At 49.5% G+C, this 14795-nt stretch overlaps 1 protein-coding gene and 1 long non-coding RNA gene across 4 annotated transcripts in view; both read right to left on the bottom strand.

Annotated features, from left to right (window-relative positions):
* Positions 1-2265: 2265 nt before the first annotated feature.
* Positions 2266-7311, bottom strand: LOC136790857 (uncharacterized). The gene is made up of 3 exons (XR_010831624.1): positions 6649-7311; positions 6283-6501; positions 2266-4247 (listed from the first exon to the last, which is right to left on the bottom strand). It is a non-coding gene; the product is annotated as an uncharacterized lncRNA (long non-coding RNA).
* Positions 7312-10469: 3158 nt separating this feature from the next.
* SMOX (spermine oxidase) overlaps positions 10470-14795 on the bottom strand; it is a 73654-nt gene continuing 69328 nt past the window's right edge. For all 3 annotated transcript variants that reach the window (XM_013182319.3, XM_066997089.1, XM_048059757.2), the window contains 2 exons: positions 12237-12397; positions 10470-10946 (listed from right to left, as the gene is read on the bottom strand). In XM_013182319.3, coding sequence (XP_013037773.1) covers positions 10809-10946; positions 12237-12397 — 299 coding nt within the window. In that variant the 3' untranslated portion in view covers positions 10470-10808. The remainder of the gene's footprint in view (positions 10947-12236; positions 12398-14795) is intronic.

Genomic DNA, 14795 nt, shown 5'->3' with positions numbered 1-14795 from the left:
GCTGGCATGCCTGCCCCATCTATATTTTACCCCAAAATCAAAACTGTAAAGTCTATCAGGGAGGGAGACCCTAGTGTGAGGCAGCTCGTGTCTGAAAACCGTGCTGAAATAGTAGCATGGGGCAGCACTTCAGCTCATAGTGCTTCGGGGGGGGGATTAGAAAGGGACTGCAAGCACCATTTTGAGTGTTGTTTTCCTTCTCATCCCACTCACACACCAACACATAACCATTTTTAAGACAGACATGCTCTCCAGTTGCTCTTCTCAGTTGCCTCAGAGGGACCCTCAGCATGGGGGGAACCTCTCAGTTTATATACGTCTTTGATGTGCTTATATTCGTATTTTATGTGTTCCACCTTCCATACTGAAACAGGATCAAGAGCACTACTGTGAGCTTCTGTAATGAAACAATTTCTATATCTGGGGCTCAACTTTAAACACTCCCTATAAATAATTCATCTTCTATGTCCTTGTGTCAATAGGGTCTTTGCCCAGCAAATATGAAGGGCTAAGTAAAGCAGAAGGAACATTTTATATAAAGCTGTATGGAACATACGTAAAAAATCAGAATCAGCTGGACTGAGATGGAAATAGTGCCTTATTACAGAAGGCAGATAATCACTAAATTAGCTCCTATGTGTCTACACGATGCAGAGCAATTGGCAACCAGCTACCTCCAATATCCTGACGTCACCATGAGTCTTCTTTTATCATTAATGGGCTTTGGATGAAGTCCCAGATTCTTTGCTTTGTGTCCCAGTGCAAAACATCAACATTTTCCTGCTTGCTTGTTTGTTTGTTTGTTTTTCTTAAAGCTATTAAAACCTCAGTGCTTTACCCATTTTCAGGCACGTTGTGGTACATTAGAGTGTCAGTGAATGCACCCCTACGAGTGTGTCCACAACACTCAAACTCTCCCTCCGGGCAACACCTGGGGAAAGCTGATAGAGTTATGTATAATTTGGTGGATCCACGCTGATTTACACAAATCTGAAAAGCTTTGTGTAGTGGGCAGTGAGTTTATCTTTAATTCTTCTTTTCTTGGTTTTGTTTCCAAAGAGATTTTAAGCAACAGCAACCTATGAACTGTGATCATGCAAATCTTCCCCAGCACGCCAAGGAGAAGCCAAAGCCAAGACTGATGTCTGAAACCATTTGCGAGGGCAGAGAAAGCAATGTGTCACAGCTTGCTTTGACCCAAGCAAAGCGCCGTCCGAGCCTCTCAGCCAGCCAGGCTCGTCTGGCCACTGCAGAAAGTGAGGGCGTTCGTATCTCATCCAGCTGACATGAATTCTCCAGCCCGGGAGACAAAACATCCCATTTGCACGTACTTTTGAAGGCACTGCAGGAGCAAAGCTGTAGTTCGTGCCATAGCCATGAAACACGGTGCCACTGCGCTACCGTTTAACCTTCCTTCTGCCTCCCACCTTCTCTATCCAGATTTGGCTGAGGTTAACCTCTTCTTCCTAAAATTACTGGCAGGGCTCTCCTAGATATTCAAAATCTGGCTGCTCATGATGTTGAAAAGCCTGGAGAGCTTCAGCAGCCGCCTGGACGTGAGGCTGGGCACCCTGCTCGGGGTGTTATCAGTCCCAACCAACTCTGCTCAATGGTACCAGTTTGCTGGTCAACTTCCCAAATTCCTTAATATTTCACTACCGTTTCTAAGCGGTCCCTGTCCCTCCTCCTGTCCCCAGTTTCATGTCGTGCCATTCTTCACCTGCCTACAGATGTGCTCTTGGCCCAGCACTGGGACACTTTGACTCTGGGCAGAGCTGGGGAGGGAGAAGCCTCCAGGGGAAGGAGCTGCTGGGAACCTCTTAAAACCTGTCTGCTCTCCAAAATAAACAAATAAATAAATAAATTTAATTTCAGCAGATCTTCTTGCAGAGGATTTTCACCTAATACTGGGCTCTTGTTCTCACCTCTGTCTCTTCTCCTCCTCCAGCTCCATTGGACTTTCCCTCCTTCCAGATGGGCCGAAGCAACCCGCATCCAACCGAGGGGTGAGGGGCAAGATCGCAGTGGTGGCAGGCATGGGGAGAGGGCAGAAGGGAGCAGGGAAATCAGGGTTTTGTGTCCTGGTGTTGTGGAGACCAGCCACCTGTCACGCCACAAGGTGCTGGTCCCAAAGGGACCTGAAAAATAGCAGAGAAATTTCAGCCAAGGAGAAAAAAAGAGAGCCCTGCAAACCCCATGTTTACCTTGCTTACATTGTATTTGGGCCTGATTAAACATTACAGAAATTTATCCTCCCTAAACAAGACCCATCTGAACATGAGAGCAAGCGTGCCCCTCATTCTCTCTTTCCTGTGACTGCTGAACTTGCAAGACTTGATATTTTCCTGCTCATATAAATAGCCCTACATATTCTGAGTAGCCCTAGGCTCTCCTCTGTCCCAACCCAGGAGACAAAACTCCCCTGGATGTTGGTTCATGGTAACTCCACGCCATCCCTTGCTCTCAGGAGGCAAAGTACATTGGGATGCAGCAGCAGGACAAACATGGAGCTGTTCACCTTTTTTTATTATTATTTTTTAACCAAAGTAACAAAGTATCTTCGGGTATCTCCCCCCATCCCACTTCTTGATAAAAAAAAACTTCCTCCACACACCAATCTTCCCGAGCAAAAAGGCTCCGTACGTCCAACACCGGGTCAGGAACATGCTGCAGAAGAAAACTCTTCAGAGCAGAAGACACGGCCAGCTTCACCTTCAGGTGAAGAGAAAAAACTGAGCATGTCTCACTTGAAGTGCAGTGACCCGTCAAATACTTCCAGGGGCATAAAAATTTGCATTATTTCCCGATGTCATTTATATCCCGCAACCAGTATCTTCAGAGCATCTCTCTCTTGAAGATCCGTCTCCCAGCATCACGTCTTTGCTCCTTCTCCACCTTGTTAGTCTCTCTTTCTTTCTCCTTACCCAGAGGAAAACTCTTCTCTGTGCCCCCAGGACTGGTCGATGGACTGGCTGCATCCACCCCAACCCACGTCTTCCAGCACCCAGCCCCATCCCAGGAGGGACGGCGGTGGGTTGCTTTGGGTCCCCAAGAACACATCCCAGCTGTCCTCAGAGCAGGGCTAAGCAGCGAGGAGCCTCGCTTGGCTCGGCAAGGCTCCTTCTTTCACTCTCGTGCGTTTCCCAGCGGAAATCTTTGTCCTGGAGCAGCAGGCGTGGCTGCGGTGACGCCAGCGCATAGCAAGGACATGACACTGCGAAGGGCCGAGGGGACGGGAAGGAGGGTGGAGAGTGCACGGCCGGAGAGCTTCGGGAAGGGATCTCGGTGGGAAATGAGCTCAGAGCCAGGCTGATTAGCTCGGGGTCGTGCGGCTGCTCTGCAGAGTCAACTGCATCGGCAGTGTCTGTGTAGGAGATCCCTGGGAGGGACAGTCATAATTCTCTCCCTAACTGTATATATAAAGAGCGTGTTCACCAAAAGTGTGTGCGTATATACATATATATATTTATGTGTATATACACCGAGAGTTTTCAATTCAAGCAAACAAAACTGTGATTCAGCTGTGGTGAAATCTGCCTCCCGCTCCAGATGATTTAAGGGGCTTTTTATCCAAATCCACCCCGTGCTCCTGACCCATCATTACCCATTCTGGCTGTCTTCTTACCCCACTGCTTCCCATTTCTGCACAGGTTAGCCGAGAGCTGTGAAGGAGGGAAAAACCTCGGCACTTCTTTCCGTGAAGTGGGGCTTTGAGAAGGATGGGCATTATTTCAAACACAGCTTTTCCATCGGCAGATGTGAGGTGCAGGGCAGAAGACGGATTTAGGAGGGGGCCATATACAATACGCCAGCCGTGTTGTCTGGAAGGGTGATCCAGGCAGCCTAAAATTAATCCTCGACTGAAAAGGCATTAGAGGAAAAAGCTGCCGTTCCTCCGTCCTGATTGTGCTGAAAGCCTGGCCCATTTAGAGCCGATTGTGTCAGCAGGCGGCTTGATATTCCCATTCTTTGGGGATGGCAAAGTTTTGCTGTTTAAAAGTCAGAGCAGGAAGGTTTCCTTGGGCTTGGCATCACGAAACGGCCACGGAAAATCGCCCAGCAGTCCCATCAGAAGGCAGCTACACGGGAATTAAATTGGTGTTTTAATTGAAAGGGCAGCAGGAATTAGAGGGCTGGGTCAAACCCCAGTTTGTTGCGAGGGGGCATTTTTAGGATCCTGAAGGGCTGCTGTGCTCAGGACGCAGGTGACATGTGCCACCTGCGTATGTGTGAAGGCCAGAGCTGTGCTGCAAGATACGAGGAGATATAAAATATTTGTAATGAAATGAGACCAAAGGGGCTTGCTGATAAGAAGGAAACCGGTGTGTTTTATCCTGGGAAACCCAAGAAAATGCAGGGTGGGATAAGCAATGATTGCTGGGCCTACTTAGGAGCACAAGCAAATCCAAGTGTTATCCAGAGGGGATGAACATCCCCGGGTCAGGGAGAATGCACCAGTTTGGACTTTGAAGCTCGCTTGCCTGTACACAAGCACATCCACGCAAGGACCGTGAAGGAGAGATTTTTTTTGCACCGATTTCCCCAAACCGAAGTTTTCCCGGAGATTTACGGCCCTCAGCTGGTGGTTTTTAGCAGAGCACCGCCGACGGCTGGCACGTCCCCGTCGCGTGCCCCCTGCCCTGGCCCTGCCGTCACCCCCCCCTGCACCCCCGGGGCCACCCATGAAGGCCACGAACCCTTCCCCACCCTCGCCCTCCTGGCAGCGCCGCCCAGCCGAGCGAGCCACTTGCAGCCAGCTCCGATAATTTATTTATTCGGCCATCTCTGCCCCCCGTAAATCAATTCCTCCGGCCCCTGAATCACTCCCTGCGCTGCCGCTTTTCCATTAGGCCCCGCTCATCTGCCACACGCTTCGCAAACCGCCCCTTGGAAGCCGCTCTGGCCGGGGGGGGGTCACGCTGCCCGCGAGAAAAGCAACACAAAATCGTTTTATTGCTGCTCTCGCACTCGCGTCACTTTTCGATTACTTCTGCAAGGGGACAGCCAAAGTCCCCAGGGAGTCTGTGTGCCAGCTGCCGCGGCCACGCCGCGATGCTGAGGGTTTGTGCCGAGCAGGTGGGGGCCGCCCTCACCCGAAACACCACGGAAAAGGCAGCCGGTCCCCAGGGGACCTGCGGCGTGGCCCAAAACCTCACACGGGTGGGCTCTGAGAGGCTGAGAAACGGCCCAGCTTATTCCGCCCAGCTCCACAGCTCCTGCCTGACGCGGGGAATCTCAGCACCCCAGGATATCTCGGGCTGTGGAGCCCTTCAGCTGCACGGAGCAGGAGCAGAGCCCACCGAGAAGCAACCCGCCCCTCCGCCCACGTCTGTGTTTCCTCCCATTTAACACCATTCACCCCTAGGTGCACGTATGTGCATGTAATCTTTACACCAGGTGGTTTTTTTTTAATCTGGCCCGGGAAGTCTTTCTAGGCCACAAGATGGCAGCAGAAAACCACATTTCCCCGCTTTGCCCTCCTGTTGCAGGAGGCCACCCTTAGGGGTGCAAAAACCCGGAGGTCTGACCCCAGGCATGGCCACGGGAGGAGAACACCCAGCCCCAGGGTGCAGAGCCGGGGGAGCCTTGGTCATCCCCGAGCCATCTGCAGTTTCGGCATCCACCCCTTGAACACGCTCCTGGTTTGCTGAATTTGTCCAGTTTTCGGGCAATAACTCCAAGGTGACTTCCGAGCCGGGCTTGGACTCCCGGCTTCTCCCCACTTCACTATTTCTTCTTGTCCACTCCCCTAATTCCTGCTTCTTAGCCTCCGTATCTCCCCTGGGGCTCATAGTCCCCTTTCCCCGGAGGTTTTGGGTCTGTGTTTGCCGGTGCAAATCAGCACCGGGGTGGTTACCCGGTCCCCAAACTGCACTGGTTGCACTGTTGCACCACTAACCCCCCAGTGACACTACCCGGGTTGTGCACTCACTCACCGCACATCGGGACTTGCAGGAGGGATGATGCTAAGCCACCAACCAGGAGCTGGCCGTAACACCACCCTTCTGGTGCAGGAGAAGCTTTGAGGACTCATTTCATCTTTCCCAGCCATTCCCAATCTAAAATATTTCTTGCTACCAAGTGCAAGGCTCAGCCAGGACATGGGCAGCCGGGGACGGGCACGCACGTTCCCCATGGCACCATCAGGGCTGGGCTGAGACACCTCTCCCAGCACCCTGCCTTCCCCATCCACTTTCCCAACCAGAACAAGATTTCATTAATTATTTCTAGGAAACTGGGTGGCTCTCACCATCGCGGCACCCGTAGCCCCTTCCCACCAACCTTCATCCTACTGACGAGCGTTTTGGGGACACAGCAGGAGTCAGGACGCTGCAGGGGCTGGAGAAGGGAGAGCAGGGTCACCTCTCCTCATCACGTCCGCAGGGCGGCCTTCGCTGCTGCAGTGGCTGCTAATTTTAAGCGGCTCTTGGTAAACAGCTGCTAAATTTAGGGTCTCGGGGAGAAACACGAGCCGAAGTGGGCTCGCCCTGCTAGGTTTTCCTGAAGAAGACGGCAGATGTGGATTAGAAGCCCTCGTTTGAAGGGAGCATGAAAAGCACCTCGCTGGGAGGTGCGAAGCTTCAGCCCAGCCTTCATCCCTCATCCCTCACCTCTCCTCCTTCACTGATCTGCCCACACACACCTTACCAGTGAACATCGAGCACCAGACCCCAGAGCTAAAAGGCACACGGTCCTGGGAGAAATAAGGTGTGGAGAGAAAACCCTTCATTCAAAGCCAGGGTCCTGGGACACTTCTTCTGAATGTGGCTTGAATCCCATTGCTGTTTCCTATTTATGTGCCTATTTAGCAAAATCAGACACCATCATCACGTTGTCTGCACACGGAAGGGAGCTTTGAAACCCTGACCACCAGCATCGCAGCTTTTCTTGGATATCCCAGGATAAAGAAGCCACAGGAGAAAGCAACAGTCCTGAGGCTTTTCCAGTTTCTTAGCCCAAAGGACTCCGTCTTCTCCTCCGCTTCCACTGTACTGGGGCTGCTGGAACCCAGCTCTGGGTCCTCGAGGCTAACCCTTGGCAAAAGCCGAGTGACTGAAGCCAGACAGACTTTCCACCTTTCCTTCCTTCCAATTCAAGAGCACTGCTCGCCTTTCCTTGCAGCACAACTCCTGCAACTCAGAAACATCACAAAAAGAGTTTTGCTCCTGCAATAAAACAGGGGACGAGCATCCCAAAGCCGACGCACTGCGACCCTTCCCGACTCCGGCACAGCCAGGAAGGCATCCCTGGTGCTGAGGCTGGAGGGGGCAGGCACCTCCTCTCCAGACCACTGTCTCTTGGGAGGAGCTGGCTTACCGTCTTAACGAGTTGTTTTTTTTTTCTTTCCCTCCTTTTCCCTCTCTGCTGACCCTAGAAGGAGCCTCCGCAACTCATTTATCAAGTGGGCGTCCCACTCCTAAATAGCTGCAGTTGAGCAACGTGACTCCCACCCCAGATGCGTGGTAGGAAACCACAAGGAGACTACGCATGCTCCTCCTGGGGCAACGGATGCCAAAACAGACGCATTCATCACTTCGCTCCTCGCTCGAGCCCTTGGCCAGTGGCCAGACAGATGGATAATGCAAGGAGATAAGGCAACAGCTAAACACGTGTCCTCTTCTTCCTGCAAACTATTTTTTATTTTTGGAAAAAGAAAAAAAAAAACACTGTTTAGACATCATAAAACTATGCTGATGTCTATGTTTTGCTCAGCTGACTTGAAAAAGAAAAGGGTTTATATCCTTGAGAAAATACGTATTGTTCCAGAAGGCATTTTTCATGAAGTCAGGACAAAAGCTTGCTGGTTACTAACATTTGTGCCCACTGATGCACATCTGCACAGTTCAGGGGCTGCTTGGACTGGGAGAGAGTGCTTACGTTAAGCTGGAGGATGTGCAATTAAAGCATAAGGCAACAAACGGACTCGTTAACAAAGGGACTCGTTGTATACAAGGCCTTGAAGCTGTTACCCCTGGGGGAGAGCGGAGCCAAACGTCACTGGGGTGAAACACCTACCCGTGGGGTGAGGACAGCCCTTTGCCTGGCAGGAGGCTCCGAAAGCAGAAACCTGAGCCTCCAGCCCTCCTGCCACGAAGCCTCCTAGCAAGAAAAGGTCCCCTGAGGATTTAGGTGTCACTGGGACACCGAAGGACAAAATGGAACTCTCAGAGCAAGCTGCTGCCCTACATGTACCGTGAATCCTGACATCCCCTCAAAGCCAGCACGAGCTGTCCAAAGCCTCCCCTCCTAAACCCACACGGTTCAGGGGATCCCAAAAGCCGCAGCCCCCGATGAGCTGCAAGTTCCCTGCCTCTGCACCCACCTCCTCTGCAGGACACGCTGCAATTCGGCCCCGCTGCCCCGTGGCTAACAAAGAAACATATGTCCCAGCAAATACTTGCCCACGCAGTGAGAGAACCCTTTGAGGGAAACAAAACATGAACACACACACACACATGTATGCCTCAGTGACTAAAGCTAGAACACGTTTTAAAAATACACAGCAAGTTTCTTTTCAGGAAGCCTATTTAGGTCAAAGGCAAATCCTCCTGCTAAGCTGGCTGAGGGATAGCTTGAACGCAGCACACAGATGGTTTCTCGTTTATCACCAGCCCGTTAACTTTGCACTAAGCAGGCCTCTTTGGTCCAGATTACGTCGTTGCAGTAGGAAAACCCCAGCTCTGAGCGATTCTTCCCTCCAGAGCACTGCTTGTGTAATGCACTTCTGACACCGGGCCATCGGGGTTGTTTATCTCCATTAGGATCTCTACAGGTGATTATTTTAAGGCTCCAGGGGGAAGCAGTTTTATTACCCAGAAAGTAGTGTCACCCTGGTTGTCTCCCCAAAGTGGTGCACATCAGGACAAGCTTGTAGCAAGTCGCTCACGCCAAGTTAATTTTCAGAGCGTTTTCTTATTAAATTCCCCTTTTTGCTCAGCTTTATTTCCAGCCTTTGTTCTCAAGCACATCTGAGTGCGTTTCCAAGCAGTTTGACTTGCTCGGTGCAAGAGCGGCCGCTGCCTGAGGTGCTCTTCAGATGAAGATGTGCTCTCCAGATCACCCAAAGAAAAGCTGGCAGGCTCAAAACCAGCCCTTGCCAGGCATTCCTTACCCTTGGCACTGGTTTTTAAGTCTTCTCACGGTTCAGCAGGATCTCTGCTTGAAACAGGGAGCAGAAACTGCTTCCACGAGTGAAGGAAGGAAGGAAATGTACTCAATCAGCCTTCACATTTCGGCTGGTCTGGCAGTCCCCAAAGGGTCACCCTAAAACAGTGTCTCCCAGCCTCTGGTTTTGCTGTAGAAATAGTTTATAGAGGAATGAATCTTGACAAGCTGAGCACATTTATACAGAGCTGGGTACAGTCTGAACGTAAAGGGAGGCCCGCAGGGATACTCACGGTGTATCAAAGGTCCTGGGGTGCCACCTCCTCTTGGACAGAGTAAAAACCATCGACGTGAGAGATGCAGCATCCCTGCAGGGAAAGTTAAGCTTCCCCATCTTGAACAGAGGCTGTGTCCTAAGGTCTTAACTCTGCAGGCATAACCCATGGCTGCCCATCGTGTATTTGGACAAAGAGGAAATCAGGGATAACTGAATTTAAGGAGTTTTAATTGAAGGCCATGTCAGGTACTATACACAGGTTCCATGGAATATATATATATATATAGAAATCCAGATATAATATGTCTGAGCCGTGCTTTCACACCCCTTCACAATTCCTTACTAGTGGGAATGGCCATGACCTCCCTGAGAGAGCTCTTCAACATCAATGGTGTCATTTAGACTTTGGGACCCTCTTTTCTGGAGGCAGGGGATGGAAAGCTCACCTGTTTGGGGCATTGCTGTCCAGCAAAACGTGGAGTTTCATCACACAGGAAGTTCAAGATTGCATCTTCTCATCCTCCTCCTTCTTGCCCACACTCCCACATCAGTTTGCGTGATGTTTTCCACTTGGACAAGTTACGATTACAGCTGTAGATTATACTCCAGCTGTATCTGCATTACCAAGGTAGTTTGGGGTTTTCACTTGGCATTTTAGCTGGCACACAGGTGTGAACGTTCCTTCCACGATGTGGTTCAAGAATTTGTGAAGGACAAGTGACAGGTTAGACCACCACCCCCAGATTCCCCCCCAACAAAATTACAGGAAGGTTTCCTGAAGCACAAGGGCCTGCAGCAGCTGATGGGCAGGTGGCACACGGAGTTAAATATACGGGGATGCAGGGGGATTTCAGCACTAATCTGGACAAGGCAAATAACTATGGCCCTAAGGCACAATTCCTCGAACACACAGTGAGTAAGATGAATGAGTACAGAGAGTATCCAGATCTACCTCAAGATCCTCCTACTCCAAATTTTGTAGAAAGGAAGAAAACCCTTTTTTGTTTTTATAAAATATAAAACATGTGAGCATATAAAGAGTAGTAACTTACTGAGCAGAGTCTCCAGGAATTACCAAAGCACCCAGTCTTTTTATTACAACATTTATTTTAGTATAGAAGGCACTTACAATACAGAAAGGAAAAAAAAAAATGATAGGCACCGAAAGTGCAGTTAGAATTAAAATGACAAAGAAACAGTTTACCAGACAAAAAGAGCACCCTTCCCTGTTAACAATACAGCACATGGAAATGAAGCTATTGATGACTAGGTTTTTAAACAGTTAGGGCTTTTTTTTTTTAATAGAAAAGATAAAGGCTGTTCTACTGTGAACTGAAATTAAAAAAAAAAAAAAAAAAAGAACCCCCTCCACACACCTGTAAAAGGAATCGGGAGGAGTTGGTGGTGTTTGCAAACACGGGGCCTTTTAGCTCCGGCACTGGAGGAGGTCCTGGTACATCTCAATGAGGTGAGCAGCCTCTCTCTGCCCAGAAAGCACAGCACCGTGGGTAGTGGAATAATACTTCCTGTGAGTGGCCTCCCCTGAAAACATCACCTGCATCGGCTGGAGAGGATAAGAAAAGTGGGAAAGCTCAGCAGCGCTTACTGGAAAGCACACGTGAGGCAAAAAGGAGACAAAAGTTTCTGTGCCCTCCCACATCCCCACGAGATGACACCGGTGTTCACAGGAGTGCTGGTCCTCGAAATCCCGGTGTGGTGAACCTCGGGGAAGGCACAGCACGTCTGCCCATGTCAAGCTCACCCTTGGGACGCCTGCACAGAGCTCTTGGCAGGGCTGCGGCACCCTCCTAGCTCCAATAACCTCAGACTCATCTGCACAAGGCACTGAGCACCTAAACTCTCTGCTCTTTCTTCTCTTTGCTCCTCCAAATCATACATTATTAGCCTTTGGGGCATTAAGGATTTATTTTTTCAGGACTGCAACTTCAGGAGCCAAGACAGAACCCCAGGGGGTGAGACAGCGTCTTAGCTCACTCAATAGTTAGGCGCTTGACGAAATTGCTCCTAACTCACTTCTGAGGCAGGGATTTCAGATCTTCCCTGAGAACTAGAGAGAGATTCCCAAAGCTCCTGTTACCCATTTTAACAGATTTCCACGTTGAACAAAGTTGCATGGTGGCTCTGGGTGGAGGAAATGGACTGGACAGCTCCTTGGAGGCTGGATATTCATCAGCCACTGCCTCTGGATTTGGACACAAAGCCCTGAATGACGGGGTGAGTTTGGCTGAATATATCGCTGCTCATTAGCTGAGCTGCAGCAGCTATCTCCACGTGCACCCTTCGCTCCCAGAAATCAAAGGCAGCACCTGAGGAGCAAATTCACTGTCCCCTGCAAATATATGAGTCCCCTAAGCCAAGGACTGGATCTCCCTCACCCTCTATTGCCAACACAGAAGGATTTCCTAATATGCATCTCCAAAACGTTCAGACCTAGCTATTACCAGGGGTTATGTATTTAATGCTGAATATTCAGTGTATGCCTTAAATCAGAATAAACTGTGCTTTCCTAAGGAATTTTGAGCTGGTCAGTAAGCCAACGTACATTAAACACAGGGATCATGATTCCAAAAGCCACGTGGATGCCCAGCTCTTGATACTTTCGGAGAGAGAGGTGGGAATCCCTAAGGTGTTGGGATTCCTTAGTGACCTCCAGTCACTAAGGAGGTAAAATCCTATATACATCATTTGTCCAAGGGGGTATGGATAAAAAAATGGAAAACAAGCTATTGGAGGCCCCTCCAGAGACAGTCTCTTTCAACCTGCCTCCCAGAAAACCCACTGCCCAGTGTCATGTTAGTCTTCTTGCCACAGAGCCGATTTGGGCCATACTTACAGTAGTTTTGGAGCTCTCAGCATAAGGCAGTGGCTTAGCGAGTTTCTCTACATCGGCCCCGCTAGACCCAACTTGGGTATAGGAGTAGGATCCACGGAAGTTGGGATTGCTGCCCCAGGAGGACCGCAGGATCCGGCGAGGTTTCGGAATGTTTGGATTCCCTGGGTGGAAAGAAGAAGGAGAGAAAAAGTGAGACCATGTCCAAGAAAACATCAATGCAAGTCATGGAGTGGCATGTATTCATGGAAAATAAATCCTGGCAGAGCCTGCAGGCTACAGGGAACAGGCCCTAAACCAGATCTCCTTTCTGTTGTTGAGCTCCAGGTATCTAAATAACAGAAACAGGATCCCTTTCAGTTCCAGTCATCTCACCTGCAGCCTTCCATTTTGGGAAAGACTGTTAAAACGCAGATGTCCCTAAGAGACTGGGGAGCTCCAGGGAACCTTGGACACATTCTGGGTGAAAATACAAAGCATTTCCTCCTCTCATTTACCTTGGCGAGCCTGGCAGTGACCGAGTGTGGGATTCGTCTCACCTAATTTTAGGTATCTCTCCGGGTGCCCAGTCTAACTAGGATGTTAAGGTAGTCCTATATGAGGTGCACCTCCAAAAAGGTGCAGAGATAAGGTTAGAAGGCAAATCCTCAACATGCATAGGAAAACCTGTCAGAAAGTTCTCAAAACTTGTATAACTCACTCTAACTGCTACCAAGTCACCCCACAAAATGAACATAAAATCCAACAGAACCATTTTGTGGAATGCACATGGCATGGAAAGAAGGATTGTGATGCTGGAAGAAGGGTTTCTAGATTGCTCTAAGTTTTGCACCAGGATGTAGGACTTGGAGGTGAGGGGCACTTGAGTGAACTAATGATATTGGCATCATAAGCCAAGGCAGTCCACCAGCTGTTGCCTCAAGAGCCTCAGGTAGACTGAAATAGGGATTGTCACGCTTTGAACAGCTGGTTTGAGTCTGTCTCAGTGTCACTGACCGAGATTTTGTTGGTGTCCCATGATCATATCTGGCCTGGCAGGAGATGAACGGGGAGACAGGCCACGGAGAAGTGCAACAAAGAGAAATTCTGTATGCAGGAGAGCTGAGACTCTAATGATTTATAACGATTTATAACGATTTATAACGAAATTAGTTATAGTTATTAGTTTATAATGAATTAGTTGTGCCTTTCGTTCCTTAAAACCAGGAGCAGGTTATTTCCCTGGTCCAGCTACCGCTTTTAGGAGTACGGTGTGTCCAGGAGAGCTATGAAATATACCACTGGAAACAGCAGAGGCACCTGGATGGCTTGCTGGAGCACACTGGGAACACTTTCCAACCACTAACCCGCAGATCAAAATATGGCACAGACTAGCAAATAAATACTCCCGACAAACAAAGGACATCTTACAAATGGATGTTGTTTCAGGAGTGAGAACTTAGCATAACAAAGCCTCTGAAAGACGCTCCTCCAAGAATGATCAAAGCAGGACTGCCTGGGATGGAAGTGAAAAGCCCAAGGGAGTCAGAGAACAGGGAGCTCTCAGACGCGTCAAGGAAATCAGTTACTGCGCTTGATTTTTAAGGGCTGTGGGAAAGCCCAGGAGAACACACCATGAATGCCGTTAGACAACACAGCACCAGGCAGGGCCAAAGCAGTCATCCATCACATTGTACTACAAAAAAAAAACAACCACACGCTGTATTTTCAAATAAAAGGAGTCTCTGCAGTGGGCTGTTGATGCCTCTTCTGTAGCTAGCACGTGTTCTTATGTTCCCCTGCCAAGATACCTGGAAGATTTTCGCTACGGGAGTCAAGATGCTGATATAAAGATGATTAACAATAGGAACACACAGTGTCACAAGCAATGAGACAACGGCTTGACAGATAAGGAGATCTAAAAGGCTGAAATTTGTTAACAAAAGCATTTGTGGGGTCACCAGCCCAATCAACAACTGTACAAATCCATCAGTATTTAATACAGGAGTCATTCAGACTGGTAAAAGCAACAGCTTTGCATCTCTCTAGTGTTTCCCATGGATGTCCGAGTATCGTGTATACACGGCGGCAAACAGCAGCCTCCCCACCAGGGAGTTATTCCCCACATGGCCACTTCATCCCAGCAGAAGCAGAGCAACACGGAGCATGGGCAGAGGAGCCTGGGTGCGTTATAACCCAGCCGTACAGCTCCCAGAGCCAAAGTCAGCCTCCCTCCCTAGCACCACGCTGCGTGGGGCACACGTACCAGCTCTCCTGAACTCCCTAAAGGCTCTCCCATGAGGTTCTCCAGCACATCAGAGCACATGAGCGTGATGGAAGTGTCTCCTGTGCAACTACCGTGCTCGTGCTCTTCTGAATTTATGTGTTTTTTTTTAGGTGAGGAACACATTCCTTTTGGGGTGGAAAGCTGAAGGAACACCAGTTAAGTTATCTGGTCGTGTTTGACCACGGCCATAACACTGGCCATGTTATCCAGCTGCTTCTAAGACAAAAAAAATGAAGAGACTTTCCATTTCTGCTGCACCCAGATAGGAAAACCTTGGTTAAAGGTCACACAGGAGC

This window comes from Anser cygnoides, chromosome 4 (assembly GCF_040182565.1).
Source record: "Anser cygnoides isolate HZ-2024a breed goose chromosome 4, Taihu_goose_T2T_genome, whole genome shotgun sequence".
In the NCBI taxonomy this organism is placed as follows: Eukaryota; Metazoa; Chordata; class Aves; order Anseriformes; family Anatidae; genus Anser; species Anser cygnoides.
Note: the sequence above shows the minus strand (reverse complement) of the source record. Positions and strands in the feature narration are given on the sequence as shown.